Below are 14,452 nucleotides of genomic sequence, written 5' to 3' on the forward strand. Positions count from 1 at the left end.
GGTAAGGGTGTCTATCGAAGTCTCTGTATAAGGCCCCAGACCCAGCTCTTCTGCTGCCCTGCCATCGACTGCCCTGGAGCTGCATCGAGAACCATGGTGCCCAGGACCTTTGGTAAGGGCACTCCAGCCCCAAGCTTCTGTGACATCACACCCCTAATGCACCTCTGAACCTCAGACCTAATGCTCTCCTGCCCACCCATCCTTGGCTTCCTACTTGGTAATCGCCCCCAGGTTATTTCTGACTTCATGGGTCCTAACCTGCAAAAATATTAGACTCCGCTCTTCCCCTGGCCCTCCGTGCCACCCTGAGTCAACATCCACCCTGAGCTGTTCCCAACGGTGAAAGGAGGTCAGTGACGTCACGTTGTGCACCCCGGTGGCGACCAGAAGGCTCCTCTCTCGCATTATTCGCGTTCCCCTTCTGCTTCTCAGCTGCTGTCTGGATTTCTGAACTCCTGAGCTCAGGCTCAGAGGGAATCGCAGGTGAGAGCAGACGTAGCGAGAAGGGAAGAAGGGACCGTACTATGGATGGAGGTAGGGGCTCCAGAGGTCCCAGACTAATCCTTGGAATCCAATCCAGCTCTGAGTCCCCCAGATCCTGGACTGTGGATGTCACAGCTGGTGCTCCGGTGTAGAGACCCCTGTTACCCCGTGGAGCAGTGCTGTGGTGAGGGGGCCTGACTCGGGGGTTCCAGGTGAACCTGCTGACTTGGCTTCCAGCACTGTTTTCCCAAGTCCTTGAGCTCTCAGAACGGGCTGCTGGGAGGTTGAAGGTCCCAGGCATGAGGCTCGATTGCACCAGGATCTGTGCCCACGTGAGGGGTCTATTCACATTCAGGCTCAGGGAGGAAGGAGAAGTGGATGGAGTTTTGTCATCTATGGTCCATTCAGATGAGCAATGCCTGCTGTGTTCGTAACACTTCCTTTTGGGTAACTACGAGTCTCTAGCATCTCCTTCCGTGTATTTCCTGCCCCTCCCCCCTTCTCCTTCCCCTCTCTTCTCCTCTCGCTCAAGTTGAATGAAGAGTAGCCCAACCACCTTCCAGAATTGCTTTTTATCCAAGCCACCCTACGAATCAAGCGAGAGCCCGCCCCATACCCATTTCGCTGCTCATTCGCTCTCATCCCCACCCCTGACAACCACCAATGTGCATTCTGTCTCCATGGATTTTCCTACTAGTTTCGTTTAAATGGAATCAATCAGGGGCGCCTGGGTGGTTCAGTCGGTTGAGCATCCGACTCTTGGTTTCAGCTCAGGTCATGATCTCATGGTTTGTGTGTCCGAACCCCACATCGGGCTCTGCCTAGACAGTGCAGAGCCTGCTTGGGGTTTCTCTCTCCCCCCCCTCTCTGCCCCTCCCCAGCTTGATCTGTGTCTCAAAAAATAAATAAAAATTAAATAAATAAAAAATAAATTTAAATAAATTTAAATAAAATTTAATATAATTTAAAATTTAAATTATAATAATTTAAATATTATATATAATATATATTATAAATATTATATAATAAATATATATATATATAAATATTTAAAATAATTTAAGTTATAATAATTTAAATAATAATTTAAAATAAAATAAAATTAAATTAAATTAAATTAAAATTAAATTAAAATTAAAGGGAATCAATCATACCATACATGACTTTTTATGTTACTTTCATGTTCCCCTTTGCATAATATTTTTGAGGCTTATTGACACTGTAGAATTTACCAGTACTAATTCCTTTTTAAAAAAGTGTATTTATGTTGGGGGGGGGGGTTGGGGAGGGGCAGAGAGTGAGGGAGAGAGACAGAATCCCAAGCAGGCTCTTTGCACTTAGCACTCGGAGCCTGACGCGGGGCTTGAACTCACGAACCATGAGATCATGACCTGGGCAGAGATCAAGAATCAGATGTTTAACCAACTGAGCCATCCAGGTGCCCCTACTTCATTCCTTTTTATAGCTCAATAATATTCCACCCTGTCTATATACCACAATTTGTTTATCCATGCATCTTTTAATGGGCATTTGGGCTGTTCCCATCTTTTGGCCACTGGAAATAGTACTGTTATGAACGTGTGTATATGTGTATTTGAGTACCTGTTCTCACATCTTCAGGGTATATACCTAGGAGTAGAATTTCTGGGTCAAATGGTAATTCTATGTTTAGCTCTTTGAGGAGCTGTCAAACTGTTTTCCACGGTTGCTAAACCATTTTATATTCCTATCAGCAATGTAGAGGGTTCAGATTTCTCCACCTCCTTCCCCATCCTTGTGATTTTCCACTTTTCTTTTTATGACAGCCGCCCTCGTGGATGTGAAGAGATAGCTTATAGTTTTAATTTGCATTCCCTTAATGAACAGTGATGAGCATCTCTTCATGTGCTGACTGGCTGTCTGTATGTCCTTTTGGAAAAGTGGACACTTTTTCCACTTTTAAACTGGGGTGTCTTTTCTTATTGAGCTGTAGGAGTTTTTCAACAAATTCTGGATACTTACCTCTTATCATATATGTGATTTACAAATACTTCCTCTCATTACGTGATTGTCTTTTCACTTCCTTGATATTTTTGTGTGCAGCACACAGGTTTTCATTTTGATAAATTCTATTTTTTTTCTTGGTCTCTGGTGCTTTTGATGTCATAGCCAAGAAAACATGGCCTAAACCCAAGGTCATTAAGATTTACTCCACTGTTTTCTGCTAATGATTTTATGGTGTTAGCTCTTATATTTAGGTCTATGATCAATGTGAAGTTAATCTTTGTGTATGGTATGGGAGAGATCCTTCTTTCTCTCCTTCTCCACATCCTTCTTATTCTCTTTTACACACAGACACCCAGTTTTCCCAGCACCATTTGTTGAAAAGATTATTCTTTTCCCTAGTTCATTGTCATAGCACTTTTGTTGAAATTTAATTGACCGTAATTACACTGGTTTATTTCTCGACTGTCGATTCGGCCCATTGATCTACATGTGAGTCCCTTAGGTCAATACCACACGGAATTAACTAGTATAGCTTTGGAGTAAGCTTTGAAATGATGGCGCATCAGTTCAACAACTTTGTTCTTTGCTTTGGCTACTCTGGGTCCCTTCCATTTCAGTATGAATCTTAGGATCAGCTTGCTCATTTCTGCAAAGAAACCAGCTAGCATTTTGACAGGAATGGCGTTGAACTTATAGGTCAATTTGGGAGCACTGGCATCTTACCAGTATTACATTTTTCAACTCATGTACATTTATGGAGCTCGATTTATTTACACGTTCTTGAAATTCTTTCAACAGCTGTATTGTTTTCAGTGTGCCCGTTCTGCACTCCCCTTGTTAAATTTATTAACAAGCATTTTATTATTTTTTTTAATTTTTTTTTCAACGTTTTTTATTTATTTTTGGGACAGAGAGAGACAGAGCATGAACGGGGGAGGGGCAGAGAGAGAGGGAGACACAGAATGGAAACAGGCTCTAGGCTCCGAGCCATCAGCCCAGAGCCCGACGCGGGGCTCGAACTCACGGACCGCGAGATCGTGACCTGGCTGAAGTCGGACGCTTAACCGACTGCGCCACCCAGGCGCCCCAACAAGCATTTTATTATTGTTGGTACTATGGTAAGTAGAATTTTTTTTAATTTTTAATGTTTATTTATTTTTGAGAGAGAGACAGAGTGTGAGCAGGGGAGGGGCAGAGAGAGAGAGGAGGGGGGGTAGACAGAATCTGAAGCAGGCTCCAGGCTCCGAGTTGTCAGCACAGAGCCTGACACTGGGCTCAAACTCATGGACCATGAGATCATGATCTGGGCTGAAGTCGGATGCTTAACCGATTGAGCCACGCAGGCGCCCCCGTAAGTAGAATTATTTTCTTAATTTCAATTTCAGATGGCTCTTTGCTAGTGTGTACAATGGGCTTTTATTTATTTATTTTTTTTTTAAAAATTTTTTTTCAACGTTTTTAATTTATTTTTGGCACAGAGAGAGACAGAGCATGAACGGGGGAGGGGCAGAGAGAGAGGGAGACACAGAATCGGAAACAGGCTCCAGGCTCTGAGCCATCAGCCCAGAGCCTGACGCGGGGCTCGAACTCACGGACCGCGAGATCGTGACCTGGCTGAAGTCGGACGCTTAGCCGACTGCGCCACCCAGGCGCCCCTACAATGGGCTTTTATATGTGGGCCTTGCATCTTGCAACCTTGCTTAATTCATCTGTTAGTTCTGTAGTGGCCTTAGTAGCTTCCTTGAGCATTGTTAATGTACTAGATGATCATGGTACTTGAAAACAGAAATCGTTTTACATCTTCTTTTCCAGTTTGAATGTTTTTTTTTCTCTTTCTTGCCGAATTTCTCTGGCTTGAACTTCTAGTGCAATGTTAAATCGAGTGGTGAGGGTGAATGTACTTGCCCTGTTCCAGACGTTGGGGAGAAGTGCATGCAGTCTTTTGCCATTAGGTACAGTGAGCTGTGGGTTTTCTTGTGGATCAGGTTGAGGAAGATCTCTGGATTCCCAATTTGTTCTTTGTTGTTGTTACTATTTTAATCACAAAAGAGTATAAATTTTGTCAAATGCCTTTTCTGTATCATTTGAGATAATCATGTTTCCCTCTGCCCATATTCTCCTAATAAGGTTTATTACATTGAATGATTGTCATATGTTGAACCAACCTTGCATTCCTGGGATAAATCCCACTCGGTCATGGTGTAGAATCCTTTATATAAGCTGTTGGATTTTGTTTGTTAGTATTTTTTCTTGAGAATTTCTTAATTTATATTCATAAGAGATGTTGGTCTATAGGTTTCTTTTCTTGTGATGTCTTTGGTTTTGATAGTAGGGTAATATTAGCCTCATAAACCGAGTTGGGAAGTTCTGCTGTTTTATTTTTTGAAATTTATGGGGCACCTGAATGGCTCAGTCAGTTAAGTGTCTGACTTCAGCTCAGGTCGTGATCTCATGGCTCGTGAGTTTGAGCCCCATGTCAGGCTCGGTACTGACAGCTCAGAGCCTGGAGCCTGCTTCGAACTCTGTGTCCCCCTCTCTCTCTGCCCCTCCCCTGCTCATGCTCTCTCTGTCTCAAAAAAGCAAAAAAACAAAAAAACAACCCAACATTATTTTTCGAAGTTTATGAATGATTGGCATCAATTTAAGGATGGCTTTTTTCTTGGTCATTTTAGCTACAGTTTTGTCGACTCTGTTAGTCTTTTCAAAGAACACACTTTTAATTTTATTGATTTTCTGTGTTGTTTTTTCTATTCTTCATTTCATTTACTTTCCTTGGTATCATCACTGTTTCCTTGGTTCTGCTCCCCTGGGTTTGTTTGCTCTTATTTTTTCAGTCAGAAGACTGAATTATTGCTTTGAGATCTTTCTTCTCTTATCAAATAGGCATTACGTCTATAAGTTCTCTGCCATCACTGCTGTAAGCTGTACGCCATATGTTTTGATACATGGTGTTTTCATTTTCATTTGTCTCAAACCATTTTTGAATTTCCTTTGTGACTTTAGATTTCCTTGACCCACTGGTTATTTTACTTAGGAACTGGCTCTTATATTGCTGCATATTTGTGAGCCTCCCAAATTTCCTTCTGTTGTTTACTGCTCCTTGAATTCCACCGTGGTCAGAGAACGTATTTGGTATGGTTTCAATCCTTTTACATTATTGAGGCCTTTTCTATGGCTTAGAATATGGTAGAGCTTATAGAATGTTACACGTGTACTTGAAAGAATGTGTATTTTGCTATTTTGAAGTGTTCTACAGATGTTTGCTAGGTTTAATTGGCTTCTAGTGCTTTTACAAGTATCCTATATTCTTTTTTTTTTTAAGGGAAAGAGAGCAGGAGTTGGGGAGAGGGGAAGAGGGAGAAAGAGAGAGAGAGAGAGGGAGAGAGAGCACGACAGAATCTCAAGCAGGCTCCACATTCAGCTCAGAGGCCCATGCAGGGCTCGATCCCATGACCCTGGGATCATGACCTGAGCTGAAATCAAGAGTCGGACACTCAACAGACTGAACCACCCAGGTACCCCCAAGTATTCTATACGCTTGATGACCATCTATCTGCTGTTTTGTTCTATTCTTGAAAAGGGGGTGTTGAAGTCTCCAGCTATTGCTGGATTATCTATCTTTTTTTGTTTGTTTAGAACTCAAAACCTTTATTTGCACTGTAAAAGGGAAGAAAAGTGATTGGTAACCGCGTGTGTGATGCAACAGAATTAGTTCTTACCATAGAGAGCAACACATCAGCACTCTAACCACCTACTCTCATAACTCGGATTTCACAAGAGCATACATACCCAAACATATTTCCCCACACGTGCATGACTAATACTCGCTAAGTTCCAGTGACAATAACTGTATTACACCTAGGTCACTGGTAAAGAACTGAACTATCAGGCCAATATATTTTTTTAATTTTTTTTAAGTTTATTTATTTTTGAGACAGAGACAGAGCATGAACGGGGGAGGGTCAGAGAGAGAGGGAGACAGAATCGGAAGCAGGCTCCAGGCTCTGAGCCATCAGCCCAGAGCCCGACGCGGGGCTCGAACCCACAGACTGCGAGATCATGACCTGAGCCGAAGTCGGACGCTTAACCGACTGAGCCACCCAGGCGCCCCGAATATTTTTAAACATTAAAAAAAAAAAAAAAAAGGCCCAGAAGGCAGAAAAATCCCAAGGGAAAAAAGTATTGGGGATTTTAAAATTTTTAAGTGAAATTTGTTTAAAAAATTTTTTAATGTTTATTTACTCTCTCAATAGAGACAAAGAAAGCGTGAATGGGGGAGGAGCAGAGAGAAAGGGAGACACAGAAGCTGAAGCAGGCTCCAGGTTCTGAGCCGTCATCACAGAGCCCGATGTGGGGCTCGAACTCACAAACCGCGAGATCGTGACCTGAGCTGAAGTCAGACTCCCAACCGACTGAGTCACCCAGGTGTCCCAGGCGCCCCAGTTTTTAAAATGAAATTTAAAGGGATGAAGGACATGACAAAAAGCCACTGGTATTACTTTACCAATTCAATAAATGCATCTCAGAAATAACTGTTATCATAAAGGGGTTTCAGATCTTTCCCTGAATTTTTATAAGCAGACCACATCTAGTAAAGGTCCCTCCTCCCCAGTTTTGCTTTACTCCCTAAACTGATTTTGGCCAGTAGTTTCCCCTCTAGTACTGGGTCATCTCGGAAGTACCTTAGGGGCACCTCGGTGGCTCAGATGGTTAAGTGTCCGACCCCTGGCTTAGGCTCAGGTCATGATCTCACAGTTCATGAGTTCGAGCCCTGCATGGGACTCTGCACTGACAGCACAGAGACTACCTGGGATTCTCTCTCTCCCTCTCTCTCTGCCCCTCTGCCCCCTCTGAAAATAAATAAGTAAACATTTTTTTAAAAAGCACATTAGACAAACAAGCTGACAGGTGGGGCCCATTGGGAGTGTCCAGATCCAAAGACCTCAGTTTACCCTAAGCTTCCCTCTACCTGGGCTGCACACTCAAGGTCACCTCACATACCATCCCTTACTTACCGTTAACATTATTATGATCTGCCCTTGAGCCATATGCTCTTTGGATCCTCACCACGATCCATGGGGGGAGAAATCCGCAAACTGTCACTCTCCTCTGGTTCCCTTCCTCGAGTTCATGGAGCCTGCGCCCTTCTGCTAGATCACGTGATAACCGTGAGCATGGTCCCAAATAGCTCTCCAGGGAGTAAATAAAGGGGTTTGGGACAGAGTTGCTTGAAAGTTCTAAGGATAAGGTACCTGGGAGATACAGAAATGGCAGGTGTCTTGTAGGGGAGGAAACTTAAAACAAATGGAGAAGCCATCCTCTCTGCATTCTCACTAATGCTGGGGCCACCACACGGAGGAAACCGCACTCACTATCTGATATGCGGTAGCCCAGGAGGTGGGGGCTCAGGAGTAACAGGACACTTTCCACCTGCAAGTCGTAGAAGATGAACCCAGACCTTTCCCTCCTGTTTTATCCATATGATCTCATGGTTACCTGCCTCTGTGTGCTTTCAAAGCAAGGACAGCTGCGGAATGCGTGAACTTGGTAAAGCACTAACCCGGTCACGTGATTGCATTTAAATTTTTTTTTTTTCAACGTTTTTTATTTATTTTTGGGACAGAGAGAGACAGAGCACGAACGGGGGAGGGGCAGAGAGAGAGGGAGACACAGAATCGGAAACAGGCTCCAGGCTCCGAGCCGTCAGCCCAGAGCCCGACGCGGGGCTCCAACTCACGGACCGCGAGATCGTGACCTGAGCCGAAGTCGGACGCTTAACCGCTTAACCGACTGCGCCACCCAGGCGCCCCATGTGATTGCATTTATAAACACCCTTCGGGTCGCCTCCGTTCTTTCCCATTTCCTGCATCTCTCCAACTCCATTCCTAGTCGGGGGGGGGGGGGGGGGGGGAGGGGGGCAGAAGTCGCAATACAGGTAAGGGGAGCTCCAAGTCCAAGAACCTTTCAAGCCCAGCCGTATCCCCAAAGCAGCCCTGCACCCAAATTCTCTCCTTGTCAATCTTACCCCAGCTTCCTTCCTCTTCCTTTCCATCCTCTGGATATCTTTAACACCTGCCCCACCCCCCCACCCCCCACCTGGGAAACTCCACTGCATTCTTAGAATCCTAAGCTATGGCATCCCAAGTTTTTCCTGCATTCACTCCCCTTTAAAGGGTCCAGGCTGCTCGGACCCAGCTGTCTAGACTCTTACGTGCATCAGGAACTAGCCCTTAGGCAGAGGTGGCCCCAAACCCAAGCCTGTAGAGCAAATCTGGAGCCAAGCCTTCCCCATACTGGCCTGCCCTCCCTGAGGCCAGTCAACCCAGTGGCCGCACTCCAGCCCCATCCTCAACCTCCTTTCCCTCTCCTCCAGCTCCTGTGTGTGTATTAGTCTTTCTTCTCCTCCAGCACTCAAAGACTGTCACAGGTGAGTACCAGGATGGGGAAGAATGAAGAGGGACGAAGCTCCCCTTGGGAAGTGGGGTCACGGTTCACAGAGGGCTTCTGACTGGGGGAGTTACTGCCGGGACCTCCTTGGGCTCACACCAGCAATCTCTGCCCAGATGCCCCCATGGGCCCAGGGCTGTGGCTATGTCAGCAGGCGCCCAGGTGTGGGGACAAGATCTACAACCCTTTGGAGCAGTGCTGTAATGATGACACCATCCTGCCCCTGAATCGGACCAACCTCTGTGGCCCTAATTGCACCTTCTGGCCCTGCTTTGAGCTCTGCTGTCCTGAGTCCTTTGACCCCAAGAAGTATGTTGTGAAGTTGAAGGTTCTGGGTGTGAAGTCTCGATGCTATTCCTCCCCCATCTCCGGGGACTGTGCCAGGTGAGGACCTTGCCCCTGGCTGAGGAAAAGAGGGTAGGGATGAGGAGAAAGGAGGAAGGGAGTGTGGGTGTCTAGGCCATTCCTTTTGAGGACACCCTGCTCACTTAATCTCCAGCAGTGACTCAAATCTTATCATTCATCCCCTTGTCTGTGCTTCATAATTTATTGGTTCCTCCTTCTTTGCAGCAGAAAGATGTTTTCTCATTTGGAAAGATATTGAAGAAAATAAATTTCCACTAAGGCAGCTTGGAAAGGAAGGCTGGGGCAGGCATCAGCGTCTGTGCGAGGAAGAGCCTGGGATTTCCACCTTGGAGAGACCTTAGCTGACTGCCACTTGGTTTTCCCAGTGTGCTCCATTTTGACGTCCGCCCATCATCTCTGTCACTGCTCCCTTGTCCTTCGGTCCCTCTGTCCTGATTCACCACCCTTGCTGATACGTGTTAGTCAATCAGCTCACGGAGGTGCCGTGTACCATAGGCACCCGTGGTTCTTTGGTTGCTCTATGAAACCCCTTTTGCTATTAAATATCCATGGGATTCTGTTGTAAAAATAATGTGCTCTTCAGACTCGTAACTTCTCTGGAGAAGATTTTCCAGCACGTATCAGACTTGCTTGTGCTTCTGTATGGCCTCCTAACTTAAGAGATATGACAGATGCCAGCAGGCCTATTGGGCAACTCCTAGCTGCTGAGCTCATTATGCTTCAAGTTGCTTCAAGTTGCATGTGGGAAAGAGCCTTCATTCTTGCGAGAGCAGAGTAGAAGGATCTAGTAAGGCTCATAGGCTTCACCCTTAGAGATAACGCCCAAGAGAGAGTACTACATTGTTCTGTGTCCAGCCCTTGGGAAAGAGGATTTCTGATTGCCTTAAGTTACCTGAAGGAGTAGCAGAAGTGTCATCAAAATGGTGAAATGGAAGTTTTCTACCGTCTTCCCCTCAAAGAGCATTGATTTTGACCATCACCCACCATTCAAGAGTTTAGCGCAGCCACTCCACGGTGTTGGTGCCTCAGAATCCTTTTTATTTGGCCAAGCAGCCTGCAGGGAACCTTAAACTGGCACCCTCCCCCATTCCCCCGTGCAAGTGCATACCCCACATAAAAGCCCGCTGAGTCAGAAGCAAATCTAAGTTCCTGATTTCCCTAACAGCCCTTAAGGTCAACAGTCTCCCTTACCCCCAGGGCCTTCCCCTGGGTGCCCCTCAGATAAGATCCCTGTGGACCTTACCGAAACACTGCCCTTTATGGTTTAAACTGACCAATCTGGCCTTAGCCCAGGGACCCCAAAACATTCCACTCATAGACCTAAATAAAGGCATGTGCCCAGAGTCCTGCCTCTCTCTCTCTCTCTCTCTCTCTCTCTCTCTCTCTCTCTCTGCCTGCACCCTGCCTTGACCACCTCATGTGGCGCCTTGCGTCTTGCCATGTACTTCTTCTAGAACCTGTAACAAATTATTTATTTCAATTTCTCTTGTGATCTTTAATTGAACCTTGGCTTACCAGCTAGTTGGCCCTCCATGCTCCGCTTAACAACTGTTAATTTAACAAAGTCGTAACACCCACAAACAAGAGTGCCTTTGTGGAAATCTGGGGTCCAACACAGAAGTTCCAGCACATCACTGGAGGGGAAAGAAAGAAAGAAAGAAAGAATGAATGAATGAATGAATGAAAGGGAAGGAGGGAGGGAGGACACAAACTTGGGCATTCAGCACTGCCCAGGGAAAACAAATGGGAGGCTGTCAGCACCTGGCCTGCCTTTGCAGTATGGAGAGAAAGCACCCAATTTTAAGAATTCCACCCAGGGGCGCCTGGGTGGCTCAGTCAGTTAAGCGTCCGGCTTTGGCTCAGGTCATGATCTCACGGCTCGTGGGTTCAAGCCCCGCGTCCGGCTCTGTGCCGACAGCTCGGAGCCTGGAGCCTGCTTCGGATTCTGTGTCTCCCCTTCTCTCTCTGCCCCTCCTCCACTTGCGCTCTGTCTCTCTCTCAAAAATAAATGAACTTAAAATAACATTTTAAAAACATAAAAAAGAAAAGGTCTAAGAAAGCCTCAGAATCCCTAACAGGATCGATGGAAGGTATTTCCCAAAGCCAGTCAGTAAGACTGGAAGAGGTGACTGCTTCTTCCAATGCAAAGACAGCAATTCCAGGATTCAAGAGACATGGAAAGTTAAGGAAACAGGACACTGCAAGTGGAACACAATGACTTTCTAGTAACTAGTAACTGACCACAAAGAAATGGAAACCTGCTATTTACCTCACAAAGAATTCGAAATGGTTGGGCTTTTTTTTTTTTTTTAATTTTTTTAACATTTATTCATCTTTCAGAGACAGAGACAGAGCATGAGCGGGGAAGGGGCAGAGACAGGGAGGCACAGAATCCAAAGCAGGCTCCTGGCTCTGAGCTGTCAGCACAGAGCCTGACACGGGGCTTGAACTCACAGACTGTGAGATCATGACCTGAGCTGAAGTCAGACACCCAACTGACTGAGCCAACCAGGTGCCCCGAAATGGTTGTTTTAAAGAAGCTCCATGAGCTACAAGAAAACACAGAAAGACAATTCAATGAACTCAGGGAAACAACACACTATCAAAGTGAAAAGTTTGACAGAGAAATAGGAATCATAAGAGCCAAACATAAATTCCAGAGCTGAAGAAGTGAATGAATGAAGTGAAAAAAATGGAATAGAGAGCATCAGTGGCAGACATGATCAAGCAGAGGAAAGACTCTGTAAAGTGGTAGACAAGTCAGTCAAAATTATCTAATCAGAGGAGAAAGAAGAAAAAAGAAAGGAAAAGAGTTAAAAAGGTTTTTTTTAGGTTTATTTACTTGAGAGAGAGAAAGCACACGTGGGTGTTGGGCAGAGAGAGGGGAGAGAGAGAATCCCAAGCAGGCTCCACACTGTCAGCACAGAGCCCGATGGGGGCTCAAACCCATGAACTGTGAGATCATGACCTGAGCTGAAACCAAGAGTCAGACACTTAACTGACTGAGCCACCCAGACGCCCCCCAAAAAGAGTTTTAAAAACTAAACTGTGAGGGGCACCTGGCTGGCTTAGTTTGAGGAGCATGCAACTCTTCATCTTGGGGTCATGAGTTCAAGCCCCACATTGGGAGTAGAGATTGATTTAAAATAAAATTAAAAATTAGAAAAAAAAAAAAAAAAACGTTAAAAGCCTAACCTGTGAACAACGGGATGCCATCAAAACAAAACAAAAAAATGCATCATTGGAGTAACAGAGGGGGAGAAAAGACCAAAAAGCTTATTTAACAAAATAATGGCTGAGAATTTCCCAAATCTGGGGAGAGATTCAAGCATCCAAGTTCATGAAGCTCCTAACCAACCCCCCAAAATTTCAACCCAAAGAAATGTTCTCCAAGATACATTATAATAAAACTGCCTAAAATCAAAGATCAAGAGAATTTTAAAAGCAGCAAGGGGAAAAAAACTCCTCACAAATAAGGGAAATTGCCTAAGTCTATGGTGGATTTTTCAGTTTAAACTTTGCAAGCCACAAGAGAATGAGACGACATATTCTACGTTCTGGGGGGAAAACAATCTGCCAAGCAAGAGTACTTTACCCAGCACAGGTGTCCCTCAGAAAAGAGTGAGATAAAGACTTTTTCCTAGACAAACAAAAGCTGAGGGAGTTGATCACCAGTAGATCTGCCTTCAAGAAATGCTGAAAAGAGTATTTCTTTTTTGTTGTTGTTAAGTTTTATTTATTTATTTTTAGAGACAGAGTACAAGTGGGCGAGGGGCAGAGACAGAGGGAGAGAGAGAATCCCAAGCAGGCTCTGTGCTGTCAGCACAGAGTCCGACTCCAGGCTCGAAATCAGCAACCGTGAGATCCTGACCTGAGCTGAAATCAAGAGTCAGATCCTTAACCGACTGAGCCACCCAAGTGCCCCGCTTTCACTCATGTTAACTAAACTCAGTGCAGTAGCTGTTTGACAATTTATGTAAGTCAAATCATTATGCTGTACACCTTAAGCTTCTACAGTGATGTACGTCAATTATATCTTAGGAAAAGTAGGGGGGGGGAATGTAACTATCTTGAGACAGACAGAAATGGAGACACAATATACTAACACCTATGGGATGGCAGCAAAAGCCGTTCTAAGAGGGAATGTGATAAAAGCCAACATTAAGAAAGTAGGATCTCAAGTAAACAAACTAACTTTACACCATAAGGAACAAGAAAAAGATGAACAAACTAAGCTCGAAGTTGGCAGAAGGAAGAAAATAACAAAGATCAGTACAGAAATGAGTGAAATGGAGACTAGAAGGACAATACAAAAAAAAAATCAATGAAACTAAGAGTTGGTTTTTCGGAAAACAGACACAACGGACAAACCTTTAGCTGAACTAATCAAGAAAAAAAAAAAGAGGACTCAAATAAGCAGAAGTATAAATGAATGAAAAGGCATTGCAACTGACACCAGGAGAACACTGTGGTTCTTAAAAGACTACTATGAACAAGTATATGCCAACAATTTGAGTAACCTAAAAGAAATTAATAAATTCCTAGAAACATACAACCTACCAAGACTTAATCGTGAAGAAAGAGAAATGATGAGGAGACCAATAATGACCTGATGGTTTCACTGGTGAATCCTAGCAAACATTGAAAGAAGGATTAACACCCATCCCTCTCAAATTCTTCCAAAAATCTGAAGGAGAGGGAATTATTTCCGAACTCATTTTACAAGGCCAGTGTTACCCTGATACCAAAACCAGGCAAGGACACTAACAGAAAATTACAGATCAATATCCCTGATGAAACAGATGCAAAAATCCTCAACAAAACATCAGCAAGTTGAATTCAACAACACATAAAAAGCGGGCACCCGGGTGGTTCAGTCAATTCAGCCTCTGACTCTTGATCTTGGGTCATGTCACAGTCTCACGGATCGTGAGTACGAGCCATACATCTGGCTCTGTGCTGACAGCACAGGACCTGTTTGGGATTCTCTCTCTCTCTGCCCCTCCCCACTCACACACTCTCTCTAAATAAATAAATAAACTTAAAAAAAAAAACACATAAAAAGGACCACACACTATGACCAAATAGGATTTTTTTTTTTAGGTTTTATTTAAGTAATCTCTACACCCCACGCAGGACTCGAACCCATGACCCCAAGATCAAGAGTTGC

The 14,452-nt window shown here is 44.6% G+C and overlaps 2 protein-coding genes across 7 annotated transcripts in view; one reads left to right on the forward strand and one right to left on the reverse strand.

The window, feature by feature from the left end:
* HIF3A (hypoxia inducible factor 3 subunit alpha) overlaps window positions 1-14,452 on the reverse strand; it is an 87,822-nt gene that overhangs the window by 55,155 nt on the left and 18,215 nt on the right. For 2 of the 4 annotated variants that reach the window (XM_042968565.1, XM_042968559.1), the window contains exon 4: window positions 10,798-10,916. The exons of the other annotated variants lie outside the window; for them this stretch is intronic. In XM_042968565.1, coding sequence (XP_042824499.1) covers window positions 10,798-10,816 — 19 coding nt within the window. In that variant the 5' untranslated portion in view covers window positions 10,817-10,916. The remainder of the gene's footprint in view (window positions 1-10,797; window positions 10,917-14,452) is intronic. 4 annotated transcript variants of the gene reach the window in all.
* LOC102958036 (insulin growth factor-like family member 3) lies at window positions 8-9,842 on the forward strand. Of its 3 annotated transcripts, none has more exons than XM_042968569.1 (4): window positions 10-112; window positions 8,843-8,896; window positions 9,033-9,300; window positions 9,490-9,841. In XM_042968569.1, exons 1-4 carry the CDS (start codon window positions 94-96, stop codon window positions 9,518-9,520), a joined length of 372 nt encoding a protein of 123 aa, XP_042824503.1. In that variant the 5' UTR covers window positions 10-93; the 3' UTR covers window positions 9,521-9,841. The 3 variants fall into 3 exon arrangements, with proteins under 3 accessions (XP_015398971.1, XP_042824503.1, XP_007095438.1); XM_007095376.3 differs by having other exon boundaries at window positions 12-112; window positions 9,487-9,841; XM_015543485.2 differs by lacking the exon at window positions 8,843-8,896 and having other exon boundaries at window positions 8-112; window positions 9,487-9,842.

The sequence above is a fragment of the Panthera tigris genome, chromosome E2 (genome assembly GCF_018350195.1).
Source record: "Panthera tigris isolate Pti1 chromosome E2, P.tigris_Pti1_mat1.1, whole genome shotgun sequence".
Taxonomy (NCBI): Eukaryota; Metazoa; Chordata; class Mammalia; order Carnivora; family Felidae; genus Panthera; species Panthera tigris.

Coding starts and splice junctions, on each gene's coding strand:
- LOC102958036 (XM_007095376.3), top strand. Junction 8,897..9,032: donor GCACTCAAAGACTGTCACAG/GTGAGTACCAGG, acceptor ATCTCTGCCCAG/ATGCCCCCATGGGCCCAGGG. Junction 9,301..9,486: donor ATCTCCGGGGACTGTGCCAG/GTGAGGACCTTG, acceptor CCTTCTTTGCAG/CAGAAAGATGTTTTCTCATT.